General features: G+C 49.9%; 3 protein-coding genes across 17 annotated transcripts in view; 2 read left to right on the forward strand and 1 right to left on the reverse strand.

Annotated features, from left to right (window-relative positions):
- LOC102061417 (uncharacterized) overlaps positions 1-26,056 on the reverse strand; it is a 236,416-nt gene that overhangs the window by 26,478 nt on the left and 183,882 nt on the right. Inside the window, exons 1-2 of one of the 13 annotated variants that reach the window (XM_074529940.1) lie at positions 1,196-1,589; positions 319-418 (exon numbers count right to left, since the gene is read on the reverse strand). The exons of 3 other annotated variants lie outside the window; for them this stretch is intronic. Coding sequence is in view for 3 of the 10 variants with exons in the window: in XM_074529929.1 (XP_074386030.1) it covers positions 190-298 (109 nt within the window). In the remaining 7 variants the exon portion in view is untranslated. 9 more of the 13 variants (XM_074529930.1, XM_074529931.1, XM_074529933.1 and 6 more) reach the window with 9 other exon arrangements.
- Positions 6,016-12,560, forward strand: LOC141725848 (uncharacterized). Its single transcript, XM_074529992.1, has 2 exons — positions 6,016-6,373; positions 6,592-12,560. Exons 1-2 carry the CDS (start codon positions 6,353-6,355, stop codon positions 7,570-7,572), a joined length of 1,002 nt encoding a protein of 333 aa, XP_074386093.1. The 5' UTR covers positions 6,016-6,352; the 3' UTR covers positions 7,573-12,560.
- On the forward strand, positions 11,267-24,376 carry LOC141725834 (uncharacterized). 3 transcript variants are annotated; one of them, XM_074529962.1, is made up of 3 exons: positions 11,267-11,458; positions 22,495-22,560; positions 22,719-24,376. In XM_074529962.1, the coding sequence occupies exons 1-3, from the start codon at positions 11,267-11,269 to the stop codon at positions 23,634-23,636; spliced, it is 1,176 nt and encodes a 391-aa protein (XP_074386063.1). In that variant the 3' UTR covers positions 23,637-24,376. The 3 variants fall into 3 exon arrangements, with proteins under 3 accessions (XP_074386063.1, XP_074386065.1, XP_074386064.1); XM_074529964.1 differs by having other exon boundaries at positions 11,324-11,458; positions 22,714-24,376; XM_074529963.1 differs by lacking the exon at positions 11,267-11,458 and adding an exon at positions 13,253-13,781 and having other exon boundaries at positions 22,714-24,376.

Below are 26,056 nucleotides of genomic sequence, written 5' to 3' on the forward strand. Positions count from 1 at the left end.
GCTGACCAATCCACTGAAATGAGGAACACAACACCTAACCATGGGATGGGATGGGATCATAATACCTTTTAGCAGAAAAAGCAGGAGGATTGTGGAAAACTAAATGACTCAAACGGCTGTTGGCAAATACATGACAAAGGAAAAGTGATGAAACAGATAGCAAAGCAAACAAGAAAGCAGCTCATGTACCAGTCCAAACGTAGAAAGGATGGGAATAGGACACGGTTTTGAGGCTCCCTGGCACACCATGGGTTAAACGAATGCTGTTTCTCCTCTGATGTGCTACAGCAACTCTCATCTTTTTACCATGCTCCACACCTTGAGAGTGCAGCTCATTCAGCAGCTGAGCGAGGGGATGCAGGTGGCAGCCAGGCCTCCAGATGCAGAAACGGCTACAGAACGACAGGGAATGAGGGCACTGAGAATAATCACAAAACCAAAGAAGACTCAGTGAGGAAAAAAGAAAAAAAAAACAAAACCAAAAACTGAGTGAATATTCCCGGAGATTGGGTCAGGGACTCGTAGATAAGGAAGACAGAAACCACCAGTCTCAAAAACTCTTACTAAATAACATCGACTGCTGCTCAGACAAAGTACCGCTGAATTCCTGAACTTCCAAGAGAGTAAAGACTTAACAGAGCCATGAATATTGGCTGTTTTACAAAAGTGGGGTGCACATTAACGAGGACATGCAGTTGGCAGATGAGGAGATCTGAACCTTCCAAGTACCTCAGCCAGGGGGCAAAGGAAGAGGGAGATGAGACCGGGAAAATGAGGATAAAAAAGGAGGCTGCGAACTACAACAATGGCAGAGAGCGCACGGCAAATGCCCCACGGCCTCTCCCTCTGCTCAGCAATAAACTCACTTTTACAGGACTCCTCTGTCTCCTCTGGGCACACAAACCTCCGGCCACGGGAATTTCCCCGCACAGCCCCGGGCACGGGGCAGCCCCCTCTGTCCCAGCCACAGCAACCGGGCCGAGCCAGCGCTGCTCCGGCAGCGGCTCCTGCCGAGGCAGCGGCCGCAAGGAGACCGCGGGCAGCCGCTCCCGCAGCGCCCTCACGCCAGCGGCAACACGGGCCGGACACGGCACAACCAACCCGCCCGAGCCCCCTGCCGCCCCCGAGGCCCGCAGCCAGCCCCGAGCCCCCGCACAACCCAGCGCGGCTCCCACCTGCGCTGCGGCCGCCTTACCGCGCTCCGCCGCCGCCTCACCGCGCTCCGACCGCCGCCGCCGCTCCGACAATGGCGCCGCTGCCCAGCCTTGGCCGCCCTCAGCCCACCACCGAGACCCTGCTCCGACCTGCTCCCACCAATCTGCGCGCCGCAACCACGACTGACGGCAGCACCGCCCAATCGCAGCCAGGGGCGGGCTCTGCACACGGCACAGCCCCGCCCCGTGCTCTCAGGGCCCCCCGGGCTGCGTGAGGGCAGAGCCGGAGCTGAGGAACAGCCCTGGAACGGGCCCGGGCCCGAGGGGCATTGCGCTGAAACACAAATAAACTTCTCCACAGCTTCCGCCACGGCTTTCCCGGCACTGCGGCTCCGGTGGCTCCGGCTCAGCGGGAAGCCCTGGAGCCTCCCTTCTCCTGCCCCTAATTAGGAGCACCAGTGCATCGTTTTGATTTCCCCCAAAAAGGAAAAACCGCCCCAAACCTCTGTGGATAAGTGGGGGAGGGGAGAGCTCTCTGACAGAAAACTCCAAAAACTCAGAGCAGGATAGTGAGAAGTATGGTAAATAGATATGATTTGTGCTGACAAAATTGAAACAGTAATCAATATTGATACAGTCATTAATATTTGGCAACAATGAAACAGTTAGAAGCTGTACTGCCAAGAAAGGGAGAGGAGGGGTTCCTTCCCCCCCCCCCCCTTTCTGCAGATGTTAAAGGCAGGAAAAAGCATGAGATAACAGTTACTAAAAATTAACAGAAAGAAAGGAAAATCTGGTTGGGTCCCAGGAAAATGCCCTCTATAAGAGATTTATTGCTTTGATGCTTAAACATAATCTTATGTTAGTTTTGGCTCACATTGTACTGGCTTGGTGAGCATGTGAGCCCAATGGTGAATTAAAGGACATCGAGGAAGAGGAGAGGCCTTCATCAGTGATGACCCGGAAAGATGGGTGCGACCACCAAACCGAGTGGTGGAGCATGCACGGTAAAGGTGGTGATGAGGGTGGAGGTAGAAGTGTGATGAATCGAAAAGGGGAGGAGATGGCATTGACATATGGCACAAAAGGGGGAATTTTCACCTGGCAAGCTCCTATGTGAGGTGGCAAGGGTCCCAGAACCCTGCACTCCGTACCCCGCGTGGTTATTTTTGTTTTGCTTATGCGCTATTATTGGAACCAAATTATCCATAATTTTAACTAAATTATATTGTCAATATTTCAAGTGTATCCAATTTTATACATTTTCTAAACTATTCAATTAAGATTGGTACTACCTCAAACATTGTTTGGGGATTTTTTTGATGGGATAATTGGGCAAAGATAACAGGGTGATACATACATTTGGAAAATTATGGGAAGAAAGAGGTTTATTAACCTGCAGGGGAAAGACAATATCTCTTGAGAACTTAATCTCTCACTTATTGGAGGTGGTGAACTTGCCAAAAAAGTTAGCAATAATACACATCAAGGGGCACGGGGCAGGGTGCTTAGAAGAGGTAACAGGAAACCGACTAGCTGATGAAGAAGCTGGGAAAGCTGCATTGTTGCCAAAAAGCTCCAAGATGCTCCCTTTGCTCCCAGTAACTGCACCACTGCCAGAGAAACTGTGTTTTCCACCAGAGGAACTTGAGATAATTTAAAAGAGTGGGGCAGAGGAAGGAGAGGATAATTGGTTTACAAGGGATGGTAAGCAGTGGATACCAAAAGCTCTGGCCCTGCAATTGTTAAAATAACTTCATGAAGAGAGTCACTGGGGCTCCTGAGGACTGGCAGAAGCCTTCCTCAAAACGTATGCTGCTGTGGGTCTTTTTATTCTGGCTTATTTTTATTCTGGCTAAAGCAAGCTATTGAGGGTTGTTTGATTTGTGCTAAAACCAATAACAGAGTTACAAAGAAACTCGCCAGGGGAGGGAGGTCTTGGGCTGTACCTCCCTTCCAGAGATGCCAGGTGGATTTTACTGAAATGCCTCGAGTGGCAAGGTTCAAATATCTTCTGGTAACAGTGTGTCTGTCAGTTAACAGGGTGGCCGGAAGCATTTCCAGCCATTTCAGCAACTACAGGATCAGTTATTAAAGTATTTTTGGAACAAATAATTCCAAGATATGGGACTGTGGAAGCAATAGGCTCAGATAGGGGAACTCATTTTACAGGAAAATTTCTTCAAGGAGTTATGACTGCTTTAAGGATACAATGGAACCTCCATACCCCCTGGCACCCCTAGAGTTCGTGTGGGTTGAGAGGATGAATGGAGAGATAAAGAAACACCTCCTGAAACTGATGATAGAAACTATGATGCCATGGGTATGGCTCTCGCCACTGCTTTTGGCAAGAATAAGGGCCAGACCCAGGGGAGATATTCAATTATCTCCCTTTGAATTAATGTCTGGAATTCCTTACCCTTGTAATTCTCAGCCTAGTGGGGGGATAGAGATAAGTGATGTATATTTGAAACGATATGTGGCCAGGATACTGTCTCTTGTGAAATCTGTTTGACAGGAAGCTCAGCTGGCACAGACCCTGCCTTTGGACTTTGCTGTTCACAACATCCAGCCGGGAGATTGGGTCCCAGTTAAAGAGTGGAAAGAAGCACCCTGGTGGTGAAGTGGCGTGGACCTTTCCAAGCGTTGCTGACCACAGAAACAGCCGTCAAGGCAGCTGAACACGGTGGACCCATCACACTCGGGTCAAGGTCTCTGAGGCCCCGGAGGTTTGGACATCTCAGCTGGAGGAGAAGGATGGGAAGCCGTGACCGACGCTCCACAGGGGCGGAATGGAGCAGCAGCCAGTGCGGCGACATCGGGGGAAGCCCTGTGCGCCTCCCCACAGACTGCCTGCTGAAACAGTTTGTGTGGGCATCCCTCCTCTCCCACCTCCAGTCACTGGGGGCCAATCCTCACTGTCATTGGTTGTTTTTATGTTAAGCTGTTTCTCTGCCTTCTCTCACCACAGGTGGTGTGGAAGACAACGTGAAAGTGAAAATTCGGTTAGGAGATTAGATTACACATTTAGAATGTTTCTCTTAATGATCTTACACTTATATTGTCAGTTAGGTTTGGGGCAGAAGTGGGAAAATAATTTTTAACCTTGGGAGAAGAAGTAGCAAAACCTTTAATCTTAGCAATTGTTGGGTCTGCGGAGGGTCTGCTGGCCATGGGTGGCCAGCCCAGTCGAGCCTAAATGGTGGGTCAGTACCCTGAGTGAGGTCCATAATGGAACAGGATTTTGGGATGCAGAAGGAAGCCCATGGCAGCTTCATTCTTCTGAAAGAGGCATTTATTGTCTAAATAGAATAGGAAACATATATGTGGTGAAAAAGCGTTTGTGACTAGGTTTAGATTGTTGGACCCCCAGCTGCTCTCCTTATGATCGTTCCAGATATCAAGGCAGATGGAATCAAAAACATGTTAAGCTCACTAATGGTAGCTGGGTAAGGTGTTCCTTCCATAATTACCAAAAGGATTTTGAAGGCTGTCAAGCAGGGGGGAAGGATATGTTTTTTGATGCCTTATTTTTAAGCTGCCCCCGAGATAATTCCACAAGTAGGACACATGTAGTCCGTGACTATCAGTGGAAGTGGCAACACCAGAATGGAACTTGAGCCCTTTTTAATATGTTTTGGTCTGGATTAGCAAAACAGGCCTGGGATGTAACTGCAGGTGGAAACCTCAGGTGGGAGCTTGGAGATGCAAATTCTGTGATTCTTATGATGGGGCAACCATTGTCAGGGTGTGAAATACAAAGCTGTGTTTCGTGTCAGGTACATACAGGCAATGTGTGTATTTGCGATTGTGATATGTGTGGGGACCGACGATGGGACAGTTGCGAATTCTAATAATAACTGAGGAAAGTAAAGCATGGAAGAAGGCCTTTGAACCTATCTTTTTTTGCAATTAACATTGGTTGATTTAGGAGCATTGGAATTAAAGTGTTAAGGATGTTGCTTTTTGCTTGTAGTTAATCCTCAAAGAGTTCTGCAAAAATAAACTTTTGAAGTATAATTTTAGAATATTGCTTGTATCCTTGAAACTATAGCTTTGGAATATATATAAAGGAAACTTGCTTATGTCACACCTTAATAAAGCAGAGAAAAGCAGCTTGAGAAAGGAAGATGAACATCAGCTGAAGGATTTATAGTTTCGACCGAGGGAAGATGGACACCACTGTTAGGAGATTTATAGTCTTTGCAATTAAAGGGTGGACCCACATCTGGGAAGATGGACTTCACCATACGAGATTCGTCTTTCTTCTTTCAGAAACTGGACCACCACCATCTGGGGATAATCCTTTTGAGATACATCCTGAGAAAAACTAAATCAAAACAGTGTATAGAATTGTGACGTAAAAATTTAGAGTGGAAACTGCTGATGAGTAAAAATTGGAATAGAAACTGGTGAGAAAGCTTATGAGTATCCCTATAAATACCTGTAACCCTCAACTATTGGTGTGCAGTTAGAGGGAAAACTTCCCCCACTGTACCCAGCGCTGTATTGCACATACTTTACGATATTAATTAATAAATTGATTGCTGCTTGAATATTGGCCTTGTCAAGCTTCTTATTTATAACACTCAGATACCTCAAATTTTCTCTCAGAACCCCCAGCTCTCTCTGACGGACCCCAAACCCCCTCACATCCCCTCAGCGCCCCCAGTTCTCTTTTAGGACCCCCCAGCCTCCTCTCAGATCTCTCCACATCCCCTCAGAACTCCCCGAACCTCCTCAGGACTCTCAGTTCCCCCTCAGGTTCCCCCACATCCCCTCCCAACCGCCCCCACCCCGCTTCTCGCCAGAGGTCTCGCGAGAGAAGCAGCGCCGCCATCTTGGTTGAGGGCAGTTCCGCCCGCTCCTCAGAGCGCTCCACGTTCCCTCATGAATCCAGCCGGGAACGGCGGATTTAATCCGCCTAGAAATGGCGGGATGGAGCCTAAACCCCTTGGGATTCAGCCTAAAAATCTCCCGAATCCAATCTGGTGCTTCCCGAGGATTGGGGCGGTACTGGTGATGGGCGGGACGGTGAAGTCACTGCCTCTGGCCCCGGCCCCTTTCCGGCGCCTCCCGATCGCGCTCGGGCATTTCCGCGAGCGCTGACGCCGGGGCCGATTCTGGGCCGGGACTGGCGCCTGTCCCGGGGCTCCTTCGCCACCGGAGCGTCCCCAAGGTGTCCCCGCCGGTCACCAATGAGCCAGCAGAACCAGAAGGTGCGACCGGGGGCGCGGGGGGTGGGGAGAGAAGGACACAATGGGGGGAGGGGGCACGGGGGAGAAGGGAGCAGTGGGGGACGGGGGGGAACACGGGGGTGGCAGTGGGGACGAGGGGATGAGAAAGGGACAGAGGGGACCCCGTGAGGGCACAGGGGCCCCTGCAGGCGGCCACAAGTGCCACCAGATCTGTGACACGTGCCCTGTCCTCTCCCCAGTTGCTGAAGGCGCTGGTGTCCGTGGTGGCCACCCTGGGCAAGGTGGCGGCCACCGTGACCGGGTCACACAGGGACGTGCGGCAGCGCGTGTCCCCAAAGTTCCTGCCCGCGGCCCTGAGGAGATTCACCCAGAGCCTCCGTGAGACCCTGGACCATGGCGATGTCACCTCCATGGGCCACCGTGGTGTCCCCTGCCTGGGCCAGGCCCTGGCCGCCCTCTTGGCCACCCCTGGGACCAACTGGGCCGATGTGAGAGCCGCGGCCAGGGCCTGGCAGGAGTTGGTGGCCGCGCTCAGGGAGAGATGGGACCGGCTGCAGGAGGAGGCCGATGAGCTGCGCAAGACCTGCTGGGACGCGACACCCTTGTGGGCCAAGCACCTGTGGTTAAAGGCCACCTTCAGGGAGAGGGGACAACCTGGGGACAACCTGGAGGCCACACCCTGGTGGCTGCCGGTGACCCTGGACAGGGTCGAGGGGGCCTCGGCAGGGGCCACGCACAATGCTCAGGTGGCAGCGGCCACCAGTGAGGAAGAGAAAGCTACCAGCAAGGCCATGGATGAGGCCGTGGTGGCCACCAGCCGGGCAAGGGCGGCCGCCTGGAGGGGACATTGGGCAGTGGTGGCCCTGGCACCGCTGAAGCGTTTGGTGGACGCGTGTGAAAAAGCCATCGAGTTCACGTGGGACATGCAGACCCAGCTCGAGGAGATTGAGGACACCCTGAAGTGGCCAGAGCAAATGTCCCCCAATATCCTTGAGGCCTTGGTGGCCGACGTGGCTGAGTTTGAGCGTCTGTGGGAGGGCAGCGCCCGCCTGGCCTCGCATCACCTGCTGCCGACACTGTGGGATATCCACAACCTCCTTTTGAGTCCCTATGCTGGCCCAGGTGGCCCCGGTGGCCTGGGTGGCCCCGGCAGCCGCGCAGTGGCCAAGCAGTGCCAAAAAGCCATCAAGGACATCCCGAGGCTGCTGCAGAGACAGTGATGTCACCACTGTAATGTCGTTGGTGCAGTGATGTCACTGGAGAGACTTGGGGGCAGTCGAGTGCCACCAGCTCCTTGAGTGCCACAGCACTGCGTGTCACCAAGAGCCCCTCGAGTGCCACCAGTTCCTCAAGTGCCACCAGCTTCTCGTGTCAACAAGATCTCGTGCAGGAGAACCTGGGCAGTCCTTGTGCTACCAAGAGCCCCCTGAGTGTCACCAGGACTGACCCAGCCCCCGTCTGCGGGTCCCTGGTGTAACTGGGGTCTCTCTCTGTGTCAGACACTGCCCTTGGGCACCCAATGGGACCCCGCTGAGCACCGGGAACCCCAAATTTCACTGTCCTCATGCACTGGGACCCCCTCTCAGGCATCAGGACCCTCGAGTTTCTCCTCCCCCCTCCTCATGCACCGGGACCACCAGAGACTCCCCCAACCCATCAATCAATGTCGTCATTGAGCACCGGGACCCCCCGCTCGAGCACTGACCCCCCACATCGTGCACTGGGACAGCGGAGACCCCCCCCACTGTCGCGATCCGTCCCAGTGAACGGGTAACGCGGTGATTTTAAGATGCAAAATAACCGACAAAGGCACAGGGGATTTACAGTAACAAAACCAACAAATGCAGTTTTATTGAAATAACCACAACAGAAATGCGTTGGTGAGGGGAAACTGGGGACAGAAGGAGAAGATAAGGAAAAGAGGGAGGAGAAGAGGGGAGATGGGTATAGCTACCGAATGCGGTGCTGCTTTTATCCTTCGAGGTCCAGCTGTCAAAAGCTCACCAGGCCACAAAAGGCACGGCTGAACTGGACCCCAGTTGTACTGTCTTTAGCTGGGGGAAGGGGAATGGTTTCTTGGCCGAAACAAAGGTCTTCGGGGTAGAAAGAATAGGGGTGCACAAACCCAAGCCAGGCAACGGGTGAGAACCATTGTTTTCATGGCCCAGTGCTCGCACCTGCGTTTACTCTGGGCAGCTTTTTCTCCCCCCACTGCACATCCCCTGAGTTGGGGGGGTGTCAGTTCCAGTCTCTGTAAGAAGGGTGTGTGGGGGGTTTCCTTGCACAGGTGTTTCTTACCTTGGTTCCTTGATGAAGAAGCTTACATCTCTGCTTGTCTGTCACGATGGTTGAGGGTGGACGAGAGGGGTCTTCTCTTGGAAGAGGGACCACCCCAAAGCTCAAAGCAGCCAGGCCAGGAGGTGGGGAGAAAGTCCAGGTCTATTGTTCAGAAAAAGGGCAAGGTGCCCCTTCAAGTTCAGCGTGGCAAACAACACCTGTGGAAACACTGAGCTAAGAGGCACATGACTCCCCTTCCCGCTGGCTCAACAGTTTTTAACTTTTTGGTGGTCTTTTCTTCACGACAATCGTGAGGCAAAAATGAGGGGTATTTCAGACAGACTCTCACACTCTGCATCATGCTTTTTACAAAAATGCATCAGCTTGGTGCAAATACACCAAGACGACAACCAAAGCATTGCTCCAGGTTCCAGCACAATTGCCACGGGGGATCTTTTTCATTTGTAAAGACAGAATTTGGCCTGGCATCCCTGCAAATGTCAAAGGTGGTCCATGCTGCATTGGAAGAATTTCATTGTTCTCACCTGATTCAAAATCATTGAAAGAGCAAAAATGTAAAGGGAGAAGATCATTGGAACAGTATAGTCCAAATTGTGATGGTGAGGTAAACACTTGGGACAAGGCTTGGAGAGTTGCCATTGCAATTTTCTCACCTCAGACAGCGTCAGGGATGGCCTTGACTCAATTGGACCACATGGGTTGCTGGTTGAGCAAACATGCTCGAGCCGTTTCTCTTGCACTGAGTGACATGTTAAAAGACATTGACAGTGTAAAACGGGCAACTCTTCAAAATAGAGCAGCAATCACTTATCTGCTTCTGGCACATGGACATGGATGTGAGGAATTTGAAGGAATGTGCTGCATAAATCTGACAGATCACTCAAAGTCAATTCATGAAAACATTACAAGATAGAAGACAGTATAAAAAAGCTTAGGGAGCTCACTGGATCCTGGTTCGATGATGTGGTTGAATTTTTCCATCTTTCTCCATTGTGGAAAGTGCTTTTAGAAATAGAGTTTTATATTTTAGTAGGACTTTTGGTTCTCATGCTCATCATGCCATGCATCCTTTTGTGTGTGTGACGGGTCATGAATCGAGTCGCCAAAGAGGTGTTTTTGGTGCAAACAGAAGGGGGAGATGTCGGAACTCAGTACATCCCTCCCGGTGTCCAGAGTTGCCAAGGGCCCCACCAGGGGGGTTGGAGACCCTGGCATGCTGCCCAGAACACCTGGGGATTTGATTTTGACCCTTGGAGCAAGTTACCAGCTTTGTATGAGGACGTGAAGGTCACACAGGTTTGAATAGAGTAATGACAAAATAATCACAGGATGAAAATGTAGATTTTAGGATTTTTGGTATGGGGGTTATGGGGACAAGATGGAGGAATCAGGGCATGTCTAGCCTTTCTTCTTCTTCTTCTTGTTCTCCGTTTTCTGCTGTGATGTTGGCACTTTGGGATTGGTTTAGAGTAGAAGTGCACTGTCTAAAATAGGTGATAGGTATTGGGAATTAAGTGTCAGTATGATATACGTAGTTTGTAGTATAAAAAGACAACACCACCTTGGGGGCGGTCAGAGTGGTCGTGGCTGCCCTGCTGAGCAGACCTCGGCTGGGCAGAAAGAAAACTTTATAGATAGGAATTAATAAACAACCTCAAGACCGAAAAGTGAAGAGTCCAGACTCGTTCTTCAGTTGCACAGGCTGAAGCAGAGACATCCTACGCATCTCGGGGCAGCAATTATCAATCAACTACGCGAGAATGAACGAGATTCCCACTGTCCCTGCCTGCTATCCAGCAAAACCACAGCCAAGGGAACGGGCTTGACAGAATCAGCGGTATTGGAAACCCAAATTGCCCTAGAATTTTGGCAATAATTACAAACTGGCCAGAAGGTGAAAACTTTGGTCTCGCTGACAAAGAAGAATAAGAACAAGTGACACGGGCTGAAGAAGCTCCACCCTACAATCAACTGCCAGCAGAAGAAACACGCTGCGTTGTTCTCACTGATGGTTCATGTTGCATCGTAGGCATGAACAACAACTGGAAAGCAGCCATACATGAATCATGATTTTAAAAATTTAAGATTTTAGCTGAGGATTAGAACCAATTCACATTGAAGTCAGATACACCAAAAATAGGACAATGATTATTAGATGCCTAAGCTAAAGCTAATTGTTATATTATGAGCTCATTTGTAGAAAAAAGTGGAGCAAGTGAACCATTAGAGGAACATATTGAAACCAGTAGAACAATGCCCAGCACCTGGACTCTGTGTCAATCCATCACAAAGCAGGGGCCTTGGATTGTGCCAGAGGGTCACAGAGACCTGATGAAGACCTTCCTGACTTCATCCCTGGACCACTGGCCCAATTTGAGACCCCCGACCCAATTCAAGATAAGAATTGCACACACGTGAAGGACTAATAACGTCATTTTAATACAACCCGGGGATGGGAGGTGCTGGGGTTATGCATATGTATTATTTTGGGAAATGAACAGAAGGCAAAAATCCTTGTGTGGTGCAGTCATGCATTTTGAGAATGACTCCCCCGTGCTGCCCACCCACATTATAAACATACAGCTTTCTAACTTTAACTAGTTAGAGTCGTTGTCCATGATCTTCAGTTTTAATGATTCAGTTAGCAAGCCAGCCAGGAGGAGACTCTGCTGGGCTGTGAGACCAGCTCAGGTCATGGACCCCCTTGGTGCACCCCCAGGATATTCCTGGAAGAGTGGGCTCTGCTGCACAGACTGTTCATCCAGCAGCAGACAAGGACTCCTGACTACTAAAACTCCAGACAAAATGGTACGTTTAAAAATTAAAACAGTTTAAAACAGTGACTGGTAAGGCGTGGTCAGGAGAGGCCTTTTGGTAAGTCGTGGGAGATGTCCCACGTGCAACTTGTGCCTCTGTAGTGTGCTTGCAAGCTGAAGTTGCAGTTGAAATCTGGTTGCCAGCAGAAAGAGTTGTTGAACTGTTGTACTGAGCTCGGGCTTTTGGTGCTGCCATTTATTTCAGCTTAGAGAGCTCAGTTTGCCACCAACTGGGGCTAGCAGTCGTAAGGGCAAATGCTGGTCTAAGGTTGTTATAACTGAGTTTGTGTGTGTGGAAATACCCCTTTCACAGTGAGTTTGTGTGTGTGGAAAGAAATACCCCTTTCACAGTGTGTTTGTGTGTGTGAACTTTCTAGTTTTGGGGAGCAGCATTTGCTGTGACACCTGGTGTTTGAGTATAACCATTCTTTCATAAGGCTTTGTGTTCAGGTGTTAACCAATCCTTTGCCAGTGGGACCTGGCAGGCGAGGATCAAACGCTGTAACACAAGTGCCTTTGTGATCCCTCTCCTTGTGGAGTTTGCAAAGTTGCAACTTTGGATTCATCTGGTGTAGTGTGAGATTTTGCTGACTATTGTGTAAATGTTATAATTGTAACAAGCTGGTAATTTTTGTTGTGTGTCATCTGTGTTAAGCTATGTATTAAGCTTGAGCCTGAGTCAAAAGGGTTAAGCCACCCTTTTAGAAGGGTTTTATCTTGAACTGGTGTTTGTAGGCTGTCAGAACTGTAATAGAGAGAGCTTGTTATAAGTTGATTCCCAAGACTTGAGGTACAGGAGAGCTGTGTGGTTTTTTTCCCCTGCATTGTGGTAATTTGATTCTTGGGACTGTATAGCTCTGTTTGTGAGATTTTAAGATTTTGTTTGCAACAAGTGCAGCATTTTATGTGGAAAAACTAGTGTGGTGATTTATGTGCATTAAAGCAAACTAAAAGAATTCCAGGAATTCCCCCCCGCCCCCATTTGTGGTGTTTGTGGGCATATCAGATTTTTTCTGTAACAGGGACAGCCTTTTTATTTATTTTATTTGTGGTTAGACTGAATAAAGGAATCCCTTTACCTTGGCAATGGGAAAGGTGCATATTATATGTCTCTAAGCCGATATAAAATACTATATGTATTTTGTTGTAGCGATTAGTAGGGCAGTATCAACACTTTAACAGTATGATAAATGCAGTTTTCTAGTTAAGGTAGGAACTATGTATGTGGGATACTTTTTTAAGAAATGAATGAGGTACTTGCACCAGATAGCAGCCACAGGACACCTTAATCTTTCAGAGAAAGAGAATTTACTGCTCTGTTATCAGAAGGAACGAACTTCTTCCCGCCTTGCTCAGCCGTGAAGACGCCGCTAAGGATTAGGAGGAAGAAGCTGACAGTGACCAGACAGAATCCTTAGTTTGAATGGAATTTATGCGTCATGTACAAAGTGTATGAATATGCAACAGGCTGTTGCTTTTAAGGGTAATCCTCTGTTAACGGGTGTCCTTTTTCGGGCTTATTTTGCCCAAAAAAGGTACTTGGTCCTCCATAATTTTCTTCTTTTTGTCTCGTATTGTCCTAATTTCAATTGTTCAGATTTTTATTACTCTAATTATATTGCTATTTTTATGACCATTTTATTACATCTAAACTTTATTTTTTTTTAAAGTCATGGGCGTCTTTCACAATGGAGGCATGGGGGAAAGGTGGATTTAAGGGTCTTCACTTACTTCTCATTATCCTGCTCTGCGATTTGGGAGTTTTCTGTCAGAAATCTCTCCCTTCCCCCAATCATCCACAGAGCATTGGGCAGTTTTCCTTTTCTTGCGGTAAAACAAAGACATGCACTGATGCATCTCTATTCTACCCCTAATTAGGGATAGGAAAACTGAGGGTCTCCCGCTGAGCTGGAGCCACCGGAGTCGCAGGGCCGGGAAAGCCGTGGCGGAAGCTGAGGAGAAGTTTCTTTGTGTTTTCAGCTCAATACCCCTCGGGCCCGGGCCCGTTCCAGGGCTGTCTCTCAGCTCCGGCTCTGCCCTCACGCAGCCCGGGGGGCCCTGAGAGCGCGGGGCGGGGCTGTGCCGTGTGCAGAGCCCGCCCCTGGCTGCGATTGGGCGGTGCTGCCGTCAGTCGTGGTTGTGGCGCGCTGATTGGTGGGAGCGGGGCGGAGCAGGGCCCCGGTGGCGGGCTGAGGGCGGCCGTGCTGGGCAGCGGCGCCATTGTCGAGGAGCGTGTGTGCGGTCCCGGAAGCGGCGGCGGCGGCGGTCGGAGCGCGGTGAGGAGGCGGCGGAGCTCGGAGGCGGCCGCAGCGCAGGTGGGAGCCGCGCTGGTTTGTGCGGTGGCTCGGGGCTGGCTGCGGACCTCGGGGGCGGCAGGGGGCTCGGGCGGGTTGGTTGTGCCGTGTCCGGCCCGTGTTGCCGCTGGCGTGAGGGCGCTGCGGGAGCGGCTGCCCGCGGTCTCCTTGCGGCCGCTGCCTCGGCAGGAGCCGCTGCCGGAGCAGCGGTGGCTCGGCCCGGTTGCTGTGGCTGGGACAGAGGGGGCTGCCCCGTGCCCGGGGCTGTGCGGGGAAATTCCCGTGGCCGGAGGTTTGTGTGCCCAGAGGAGACAGAGGAGTCCTGTAAAAGTGAGTTTATTGCTGAGCAGAGGGAGAGGCCGTGGGGCATTTGCCGAGGGCTCTCTGCCATTGTTGTAGTTCGCAGCCTTCTTTTTATTCTCATTTTCCCGGCCTCATCTCCCTCTCCCTTTGCGCACTGGCTGGGGTACTTGAAAGGTTCAGACCTCCCGATCCGCCAACTACATGTCCTCGTTAATGTGCGTCCCCATTTTTTTAAAACAGCCAATATTCACGCCTCTGTTAAGTTGTTATTCTTGTCGAAGTTCAGGAATTTAGCGGGACTTTCTGTGAGCAGCAGTCCATGTTAATTAGTAACATTTATTGCAGCTGTTGGTTTCGCCCCTTATTTCCTTATCTACAAGTCCCTGGCCCCTCGCTCAGCTGCTGAATGAGCTGCACTCTCAAGGTGTGGAGCATGGTAAAAAGATGAGAGTTGCTGTAGCACATCCGAGGAGAAACAGCATTCGTTTAACCCATGGTGTGCCAGGGAACCACAAAACCGTGCCCCATTCCTATCCTTTCCACGTTTGGAGCAATACATTAGCTGCTTTTTTGTTTCTGGTGTTATTTTTTTTTTAACCGCTTTTCCTTTGTCATCTATTTTCCAACAGCAGTTTGAGTCATTTAATTTTCCACAAACTCCTCTTTTTTCTGCTAACAGATGATCTGATCCCATCCCATGATTAGGTGTTGTGTTCCTCATTTCAGTGGATTGGTCGGCAGGAAGGTCAGGAGCTGGAGCTGTCTGGTTGGTTATTATTGCAAGGAGAGCTTGTAATCTAATGATGCCATTGAAATGAGAAATGGGTTCTGTGGCTCCTGATATGAATTGGTTTGGGTTCCCAGGGGCTGGTCCATGGTGTTGTAGGATTTGTTCTGGTAGCCTTTCAGCTTTTCCCCATTTTTGGTCTCTCTCTCCAGCCAGGGCTGCATCAATTGACTGCTTTTGTCTAACTAAATCATCAAATCCTTGGATTCCCAACTGATTTCCCTGAATTTTTGGTAGCAAAATAATCCCCAGTGCTCTAATATACCCTATATAACACAGACAGTGCCCGCACATGTTGGAGTGGGCAGAGGGATGATTCCCCTCCATTTATTTATAGTGAAGTTTTCCCAAAATTCTCCTTTTGTTGTTTCCTTTTGCAGCTTCACCCGTTTGTGTTGCAGGGGCAGATATCCTCCCCCTGGGCTCTGCCTTGAGCTGTGCAAATTCCATCAGTGCCAGCAGGCAGAGCTTGGGGTGAGGGGCAGAGGGAATCAGCCCAATTCCTGCCCCGGGCAAGAGACCCAGGTGCATTGTCCACACTTTGCCCAGCAGTGTTCACTTGCATTTCTAAAGGTCCTGTGGAGGCTGCCTGGAATGAAGCTTCTCTTCCAGGGCAGCCATCTGGTGAGTCACATGTGGCCTGCTCAGAATCTGCTCTTTTTTAAAAAAGTATGAACTATTTACCAGTTAAAAGTATTACGGTTAAAGCTCTTCAGTTTTGCAAAATAGAACATCAAGGCAAACATGGAAAAACCCAGACCAAAAATTGATTCTCACACTTCTGCCCCAAACCTACCTGACAATATAAAGTGGGAATATTATGTAAATTTTTTCTCATGTTGTAGTTTTGTCATTGAAACAATCTCTTTAGTGTTAGAGAGTCAAGGCATTCCTTGGTTCTGGCCAGGATGTGCAACAGAAATAATTTCTTTCAGAAATAGCCCGGCTCTGCAGAGAAAATCATTCCATGCTATGTGAGTGTTACTGGATTTTTCCTATACTTTATGTAGTCTGAACCAATCTAAATGCACAACTTTAATGTTCATTGCTTCCAAGTTGTGTAAGTTTTTTGAGTTTGGTTTCCTGTTGGACCCGGATTTCTTCCCCTCTGATGTGAATTCGGTCTCCTCACTCTTGGATTTCCTTCTCAACCTTTTCCAGCCCAGGTGTCTCCAGCTCTGGTGGGGGCAGTGTCTGGGGTAGCTGTTGGTTGCTGTTTGCTGCTGGGCAATATTGATGTTTTGTTGCTGGTCGTTATCTCTGTGGGTGTCTTTTGTGCTGTTCCCAGTCTGTTGGGATGTTAAACTCATTTCCATTGAGTGGTGTAACATCCCTTAAATAAAAGCTTTAAAATTCCTTTCCCCAAGGCAAAGACAAACCAAGACTGAGCAGAGAAATAAGGTTCAAAAGAACCAAACTCGGTACATTTTGCAGCAGTGCAATGGCAGGCAGCCCAGAGTGTGGATGTCAGTGAGCCCCAGAGTGGAATTGTGCCCTGGTGTTCCCCAGCAGCTGTGGCAGTGCAGGCCCAGGCAGTGCTGAAGCTGCAGCAGTGGCAGCAAGGCTTGGCCCCAGTGGCTGGAGATGGCAGAGGAGGGTGGCCAGGATTGCAGAGGATTCCAGGCGAGGATCTGTGGGCAGGCGCAGGGGCTTGGCCCGCTGTGGAGCCCTGGCTGCTGCTGCGTTGCCTTCAGGGCAGGCTCAGGGGCGGCCTCCCATCGTCCTGCTGCAGGCGGGAAGTGCAAATCTCCGGGGCTTCAGAGCCCTTGAGGCCAGGCTGAGGGGTCCCCCCGTGTTGAGCTGTGCTGGCGGCTGTTTCTGGCCTCAGGGACACTTGGCATGGGCCCCTTGGCCACCAGTGGTGCTGCTTTGCACTCCTTAGGCAGGAGCCGATGTCATGGCTGGGTGTTGGCAGCAGCAAAGTGCCAGGGCAGGCTCTGTGCCCGCCCAGCTGCTGTGGGAGAATATCCCTTGATATCTGCTCCAGTGGTTGCTGAAGCAGTGAGAATTGCTTTTGCCCCCCTGTTAGGTGCCATGGTGTCAGCAGAAGATATTGAAGCCTTCCTGCTCAGGGCATTTCAGTGCCAGGCTCTCACAAGCACCCAGAGCTGCGCGGGTTGAGCTGAGCATGGGGCGGTGACCTGCGCTGTGTCTGATTCCCCTTCCTTCCCTCCCCTGGAACAGGGTGTTGCTTTTAGACACCCTTTGTTCTGGTTGCTTCAGAGACTCCATATCTAATTTTCCCTCTTTCCCTGGGGCTGCCCACACTTCTGGGTTCACCTCAGCATAGGTGTGGCCTAACATTTGACACAGAGGTACAACAGAACTGGCCTCTGTATCAACTTTTATAATATTAATGTGTGTTCTGAGTTTAGTGATCACATCCCTTCCCAGTAAATCATTATAGCAATCAGCAGTTAGTAAAAATTCATGCATTTCAAATCCATCTCCCCGATCTGCTATTAGTGGTTGAGTAAAACCATACATGTTTCCCACTAATCCCCTGAATAATCAAAGACATTTTTGCCATTTTTCCCCCTTAAGTCTAAGATTCAGAGTTGATTGAGAGGCCCCTGTGTCCATCAGGAAATGCCTCCTCTCAGTGCAGACCCACTCTGAATGTTCTCAAGGGCTGCAGTGTGGAGGGTCCCTGGTGTGATGGGAGCTGTGCCAGCCCTGGCAATCCATGTCCATCAAGGGGTGGACTTGCTGGTGCTGAGGGTGCTGCTGTCTGTGCTTGCAGTGTCCTTGTGCCCTGCAGCTGGAGCCCTGGTTCCTTGCCAGGGGCTGTTTGGGTGGGCTCTCCCCTGCCGAGGAGGGCAATGCCTCTGCCAGGTGCTTGTGGCCGAGCCCATGCCCTGGGTGCTGGGGCCCCCTTGGGCCCTGGGGTTGATTCCTCAGGGGCTGTAGGAACTGTGCCCTGGCCTTTGCCTTCAGCTTGGCCCTTTTCTGCTCCCTTCTTGCATTCACCTGCTGTGCCTTTGTGCCCAAGTGCTGCAGGGCCTTCTTGTGCCCCTCCTGCAACGCCCTCAGTGCCTGTGGGTGCTTGTCTTGCTTAACAAGTGAGGTGTCTGCTCGGGAAGGCAGAAAAAGCCTCTCCTGGAATGGAGAATGCAAACCCCCTCCCTCTTAATTTTTAGACTAGTGAAATCAAAGGGCTGTTATGCAAAGATATGGGAGTAGGAATACCAGTTCTTTACTAGTGTGTATAATAAAGCAAACAAACAGCAACAGCTCCGGCACTGACAGCAAACAGAGCCCGGAGCCAGTCCCGGCCTTTGGGCTGCGGCGCTTTCCCCTTGGGTGCAGTTCCGGGCACGGCCGGCAGGGGCGCTGGTGGCTCCCGCGGGGCGGGGCAGCGCATCCGTCCCATGGGAACCTCTCTGAACGGGAATAGAGCAATCCCTTCATCTAACTCTTTCACTTTTTTACCTTGTATCGCTGTTCTCCCGTGTTTTGGGAAAGAATTTGGAGAGGGCTGCCTTTTAACTGAGCTCCTAGTGTTTCGATAAGGTGCTTCCTGTAGAGAGAGAGAGTTTCCCTGAACAGCCGGAGCTGTGGTTTCCAAGGGGACGTAACTCAGAGCAGGACGAGGTCAGGGGAGGATATCCCGCCGAGGCTTGGTGGGAGTGTGGGCAGGGTCTGCTGCCGGAATTGGCAGAGGGGGATGTTCCCGTGGAGCCCGAGGCAGAGCGTGGGCAGCCCCCAGATGGCTGATGGCGGCTGATCCGGCAGCTCCCGGCAGAGCAAAGGCAGGTGGGAGAGCCCGGCAGCAGCGGCAGTGCCCAGCGCAGGTGGCACGGGCAGGGCAGGCAGGGATGGGATGGCTAGGACCCCCCTGGGTGCGGTGGGCGCGGTGAGCTCGGAGCAGGCGGCAGGACAGAGCAACCCCCATCTTGCCCAGCATGGGCGGCAGAGCGGCCGCGGGCCAGGCAGTGGGAGCAGGGCACACAAATTGAGCGAGAGCGCCGGGGCAGGTGGAGCTGCCCTGGGCAGTGAGGCCGCACCTGGGATGGAAAGCGGGGCAGGCGGAGCTGAGGCGGGCAGCGAGCCGGGACCCGGGACAGGCGCCTGGGCCGCGAACGGAGGGGGCAAGACCTTCAGAGGATCCCACTCTCTTTCTGATTTTTCCTCCTGTTCCCCTCCCTTTAATTTCCCCTTTTTCTTTTCTTGTTTTTTCTCGGGGCATTCTGATACTTAAAAATTTTTATTCTCCTAAAATCTCCTGTCTAACATATGGAATAGTCTCTTTCTTCTAGATTAAATGGGGGTTTTTTACAAATAAGCACAGAACCTAACAAATCCAAACTTCTGCTTGGATACTTTGAAATGGCCGACCAGCTAAGTCACATTCTCCTAATGTTGTTTTTCTCATCACTTTTTTATTTATCCTTTGGCAAATTACGGATACATCCTAAATCCAAGAATGCCAGTGCACCCATTGTTCCTTAAAAAATGATCACACAAAGCTTGAGTGCCCCAGTGTGTTTTCTGATGCCTGTCTTCTAATATTTTCCTAGAAGTACATTTTATTAGGTAATTGTCTTCCATCAAGAAGTTTCCATTTCCCTGATTTACCTTGTTCACTTCCTGTCTTGTTTAATTCTTTTTTCTCAGCTTCCCTAAATTTTGAAATTTCCAGTTTTTCCTCGTTTTGAGTTAATATTAACATAACTCTTTCAGCTCACTTTTCTGCTGCATCCTTAGCTTTGTGATCTGCCAAATTATTTCCTCCTCTTTCTGGGGTCTTTCCCTTTTGGAGCTTCCTAATATGTAGTATAGCTATCTCTTTTAGGTAATTGTAATGCCTCTAAAACCTCTAAAGTAAGTTCCTCATGTACTAGTCCTTTTCTTCCTGAATTAATTAATCTTTTTCCTTTCCAAATTTTTTACAGGTATGTACTACTCTAAAGGCATACCTTGAATCAGTATATATAGTTCCTTTATTTTGTGTTAAATATTCTAGTGCTCTTTTTAAAGTATATAATTCACAAGTTTGAGCTTACTAGTTTAAGGTTAATTTCCCTTTTTCCATAGTTTGCATATTTTTCCCATCGACTACTTAATACCCTGTATTTTCTCCTTTTGCAAGGAGGTGTATCTCTATTAGCTAACATAACTCACAAAGGACTATTCTTTTTCTTTTTTTTCCCTGTATCCAACTTACTGGTTTTCTGTCTCATTTTTCAAGATCTTATCTATTCATCTTCTGCCTCTGTTTTTCACATTCACTAACAACCTAAATACCACTTTTCTTTCAACTACACACGCAAAAATAAAAAACTTTTTTCTCACACTACTTTCAGTACAATATACCTCCCTCCAAGGAGATATAGTGAAGGTTAAAATACAGAATATACATTACCTGTACTTTCATCCGTCTACATTCACTCACTTTTATTTCCCATTCCCTTCCACACATTCATTCCCGCCCTCAGGACACAGAGTGGATCCCTGTTGACAGAGAATCGCGGGTCCCTGTGGCCCCCCCTGGCCTTGGGGTGGCCTCTGGGTCTCAGTATCTCCGGGCCTCCTGGGAGGGCCCTGACTCTGCTGCCTCCGGTGCCGTTCCCCTGTGGGGCTGATTTGTGTGTCACTCACACTCTTTAGCCACGGCCCCCTCACACGCCCTGGGGACAATGGCCCGTTTGCAGGTCACCTGTACCTTATGCCACAGCCCCCACACGCCCAGGAGAACAATGGCTTATTTGTGGGTCACACACTCCTCTTTCCACAGCCCCCCTTCCCACCCGCCCGGGAAGGGCTGATTTTGTGTGTGACTCACTCTCACACACAACAAGACAACAATAAGGTACCTTTTGTTATAAATGATCAAATCGAGAGCCAAACTTATAAGAAAATTTAGCAAAGATTTATTAATTTGTCTCAGAGACTGAAGTTCGGTTGTCAAAACCAGCACAGCCAAGGGTCAGCGTCGAGCCCGTGTTCGGTGCTGGGTGAACACGGATCTGACCTGCGAATGTCAGAGTCTCCCCCTGTTCACAAATGCTGCCTGACACAGCGAGTTCTTTTACAGTCTATTCTGCTCGAGGCAGAGATGACCGAATGTTCTTTGTGTCTCTTCCCATGCATAACCTTGGCTTTACCTGTGCAGAGGTGAACAAAGACTCAGTCCCGGTGTCTGATGTTGTCAGTAGACTCCAGGGAAGTCAGCATTCACATGCATCATGGTGGGGCTGTGGATCATTGTGGTAGCTGTAATGTCGAGGCGTTAATCACTCTTGGCTGGACCCGGTGACCCGGGGGAAGCCAGCGATTATCGCCCTGGAAGCTTCTATTCTTTCATTAAAAACCCCGATGTTTATCTCAACCAAGTCCAGGAACTAGATGTATATGAATAAGACACTGCTCCTGGCCAGGATGGTCAAAAGACCTCCAGAGGGGAGGGAACAGGGACGGGGAACTCCTGGGAGGCTTTTTCTGGGCTGAATCTTGGTGTTTGGGAGGTTTTTCTGGAGCCCTGATGGCCAGTGACTATTGAAGATGGAGGGGGAGACCCAACTTTCATTGTTCAGCATCGACTCCACTTTATTCATCAATCAGGCACTTTTTATAACAGTGTTAATTCACTTCATGCATATTGCAAAATCTGAGCTCCTAATAGGCTGTAGAGAAAACTTCAGCTCCTCCTTTTGTTTACAATACCTGAAGTTAGTTTACTGAAACCAAGATCAGTGTTCCCACCATGATATGAAAGGTTCTCAAAACCTTCATATATGTTCCCAGACTGGCTGTCTGTTCCCAGTAGCAGCCAAGGACAGAACGGTCTGAGAATCTTGTTGTTTATATAAAAGGTGGCTGAGAACCTTAATTATTTACAGAATCAAGCCTGGGAAAGGCTGCTTTACAGCAGGCTTCTATTTTTCCCTCAGCTGAGTACCTTCATGGCCTCTTTCTTTAAGCCATGCTTGAACCAGGCTCTCCACAAGTGACTTGTAGAGATGGACTTGGGCAGAGGGACCTTCAAACTCAGTGGGTTTTGGGGACGATGAAACAGGAAAGCCTTCTAAATATGATTGTCTGGCAAAAGATTTTGTGAAAATAAAAACTATGAAGATTGAAATGAAAGCAAGATCTGAGATACCTTAGTTAGTGAACAACTGGAAAACAATGGTGTGGCCCAACTGAAGGTAATCCCCTTTTGATGAAACAATTCCCTCTGCTTGCAGGCAGATCCAAGGGTCAGAGCAGACCATACTGGCTCAGCAGAAGGGGTCCAAAGAAGAGTTTTTAGGGTTTAAAGTGTAGCACAGTATAGTGATGTAATGATTTTTACAGGCTGTATGTAAATGCTATAGGATTTGTATCTTGTACTAGATTGGTTAGTGAGAAATAGAATATTTAACACAGAAGAAGATCTGTTGTATTGTAACGGGACCCTTACTCTCTTACGCTCTTCTCCTCTTACTCTGTTACCCTCTCAGCCTCTCTACCCCTCTCTTCTCTCGTGCCTGCTCCGAGCTGTGCCTGGCAGCTCCAAGCAGGGTCCTGCACCCAGGCCCTTTGCAATAAACCGCAAGTTCCAGGCCCTGGCTGCAGAGCTCTCTCGTCTCCATCCGTCCCGACCGTCCTACCCCCTGATGGTCCTACAAACGCTCTCATCCCTTGTTTTCCCCAAACCAGGATTGCCCATTGCCAAGGCCTAGGAGGCTGCGAGGAAGAGGAAGTTTCCCCGGGACACTGAGGCAGGTGAGGAGGAAGTCAGTGCCCCTTTCCCCTCTGTGCTGCTCCATCTCCCAGCCCAGCACGGTCCCGGCTGCAGCTCAGCCCTGGGGGGATCTCCTTGCCCTTGCCTGTGGCACGGAGGCAAATCCCATCCTGTCCTTGTCCTTCCTCCCCCAGAGCAGGAGCTGAGCATGGAGAGCAGGGAGGACAAATGCCCACGGCAGAACCTGGTGGAAGAGGCCGTTTTGAGCGGCTCCACGGCGCAGGAAGGCAACGGGGAGGAAAAACCCCGGAGATGCCGCACGAGGAGGGGCTGCAAACGCAGCCGGCGGGGATCTGAGGGGGAAAGAGCCAGCCTGGGCTGGGAAGGCAGCCGGAGACGGAGCCAGAGATCGGAGCTGGTGCTCCATGAGCAGCTCCATGGTGGGGAGAAGCCCCACACGTGCGAGGAGTGTGGGAAGAGCTTCAGGTGGAACTCCAACCTGATCAGGCACCAGAGGATCCACACTGGGGAACGGCCCTACGAGTGTGGGGAGTGTGGGAAGAGCTTCAGCCGGAGCTTCAGCCTGATCAGGCACCAGAGGATTCACACTGGAGAGAGGCCCTACGAGTGCGGGGAGTGTGGGATGTGCTTCAGCCAGAGCTCCTACCTGATCAGCCACCAGAGGAGCCACACTGGGGACAGGCCCTATGAGTGTTCCAAGTGTGGGAAGAGGTTTCCAACCAGCTCCTGTCTCCTCCGGCACTATCGGATTCACAGAGAGGAGAGGCCCTTCCAATGCCCCGACTGCGGGAAGGGATTCAAGCACAACTGCAACCTCATCGCCCACCGGCGCATCCACACAGGGGAGAGGCTCTATGAGTGTGATAAATGCAGGAAGAGGTTTCAGACCAGCTCCAGTGTCCTCCGGCACTATCCGATTCACACAGAGGAGAGGCCCTTCCGCTGCCCCGACTGCGGGAAGGGATTCAACCGCAACTCCACCCTCATCACCCACCGGCGCATCCACACTGGGGAGAGGCCCTACGAGTGTCCCCAGTGTGGGAAGAGCTTCTCCAGCAGCTCTGACTTGACCCGACACCAAAGGAGGCACTGGTAAGGGAAGCCCTGCGAGTGCCCCGAGTGCGGGCAGAGCTTCATGCGCTGCTCCAGCTCCATCCCCTGATGGAGGAGACACTTTGGGCACAGCCCTGGTCACTCACATTCCCTGTGATCCATGTTGAGAACTCACCTGGGTGCTTCTGCTCTTTGTTTGGCCTTAAGTTCCCTCTACTTCACCTTCATCCTTTAAAAACACCCAAAACGGGGTTAAATTAAGGAAATTGATTGAATATATCTGAAGTTCCATAATTTCTCAGTTGTTTTAGAGGGAACTTAGGATTTGGGGATGTTTTCTGTGTGGAGTGGTGCTGTTGCTAAGAGGCAGGTATTTGATCTCACCCTTGTTGTGTTGATAAGAACTCCTCCCCTGACCCAAACCCCAACTCCACCCTTGGGATACCCTATAAAAACTCCACGGGCCTTCTTGTGCCCTTTTTTGGGGAATAAGAAATGGATTCCCAAAGGATCAGCCCTATTCCTACTGGATTCCATAGGATCAGCCTCATTTTTCACTGAATTCCTCGAGGATCAGGCTTTTCCCACTGGATTTGCAGAGGATCAGCTCTTTTCAACTGGATTCCCAAGGCATCAGCCCTTTTCCCACTGGATTCCCCAAGGATCAAACTTTTTCACTGAATTCCCGGAGGATTCTGACTCTGTCACTGTTGGTTTTTTGTTTGTACTACTGTATTTGTATTTTTATTTTTTCCTAATAAAGAACTGTTATTTCTACTCCCATATCTTTTCCTGAGAGCCCCTTAATTTCAAATTATTATTATTATTATTATTATTATTATTATTATTATTATTATTATTATTATTATTGTTATTGTTATTATTATTATTATTGTTAGTAGTAGTAATCAAAGGATGGGCCATATAAAAAGTTCATTAAATATGTAAATGAGTTTATGGTTATGCATGAGGGTCTATGAATATGTAACAGGCTGATGTAATTAAAACCAGAATAATTAAGGGGTGTCCCCGAAAATATCTGGGGCGTCTTGGTGGCCATAACAACCTTTGCTCCTTGGTCCTTGTCTCCCATGACATCAGCCTGTTGCATATTCATAGACTTTTTGCATATCCATAAACTCATTTACATATCCTAGGAACAAAATTTGCTTCATCCTGTTTGGGGTCTCACCCCCATCCCAGCTCAATTTAGGAGGTCCCATCCCTCTCCCAGCTCAGTTTTGGGACCCCATACCTATCCCAGCCTTATTTGGCGGTCCCATTCCCCTGCCACCGCAATTTGGGGGCCTCATCCCCTTCCCAGCTCAATTTTGGCATCCCGACCCTCTTTTCCCCGCTCTCCCTCCCCTTTCTGATCATTCGCCTAATCCCCTCCCCGTGTTTGGTTTTGGGGGCTTCAGGCCCCTCCTGCTCTGTTTTGGGCTCCCGACCCCGTTTTGGAATAATTTGCCGTCCCCAGCCCATCCCCAGGGTCACCTTCTCCCCCTCCCCAAATTCCGCTGCCGGCAACTGATGAGTCATCAGCGAGACGCACTCTGATTGGCTGGAAATTACCCCTCCTGGCCTCTGAGTATTTACCGCAGTGAGAGGCCTTGGTCTGTGGCTGGCAAGTGATGAGTCAGAGTCGGGCCGGGCGCTGATTGGCTGAAAATCGCTGAGCGGGGCCAGTGGTCTGAGTTTGTGCCCAGCAAGTGGATCGTCGTCAGTGTCGCGCGTTCCGATTGGTCGGGTTCTGTTTTGGGGTAGGGACGGGAGGAACTGGGGTTACTTGGGGTTTATTTGGGTTTATTTAGGGTTTGTTTGGGGTTTATTTGGGGTTATTGATGGACAATTTGGCGTTTATCTTGGTTTTTACTTGGTTTATTTCTGTTTATTTGGGGTTATTTAGAAGTATTAGTGTTTGTTTGGGCTTATTTGGGTTTATGTGGGTTTATTTGGAATTATTTGGGGTTCTTGGGGTTAATTTTGGTGTATATTCGGGTTTTTTTCGCTGTGCTTGATATCATTTGGGGTTTTTTGGCTTTTACTTGGGGGAGGTTTTTTCGTTTTTTGGGGTTATTTGGATTTGTTTGGGGTTATTTGGGAGATTTTTAGGTATTGTTTGGGGTTATTTAGGGTTTTTTTGAAGTATTTTGGCGTTATTTGAGTTATTTGGGGCCACGTGGGGTCAAAAGCTCCGCGAATGTTTCTCCTGCAAAAATCGGGAATTTTTCCTTAAAAATCTGAGAGTTTTCCCCCAAAAAAAACGGGAACGTTCCCTTAAAAAAACCGGACTTTTCCCAACCAATAGCAGTGCGCCCTGCTGCAAACCATCCAATCACCGCGGGTCTCCCCTCAGGAACACCAGCCAGCCTCTCTGTGAACCGATCCAACCAATCACTGCATGCCTCCCCTCAGACACGCCCGCCTCTCACACCGAACAAACCAATCACAGCGTTCCTC

Source organism: Zonotrichia albicollis, chromosome 31 (assembly GCF_047830755.1).
Source record: "Zonotrichia albicollis isolate bZonAlb1 chromosome 31, bZonAlb1.hap1, whole genome shotgun sequence".
Classification (NCBI taxonomy): Eukaryota; Metazoa; Chordata; class Aves; order Passeriformes; family Passerellidae; genus Zonotrichia; species Zonotrichia albicollis.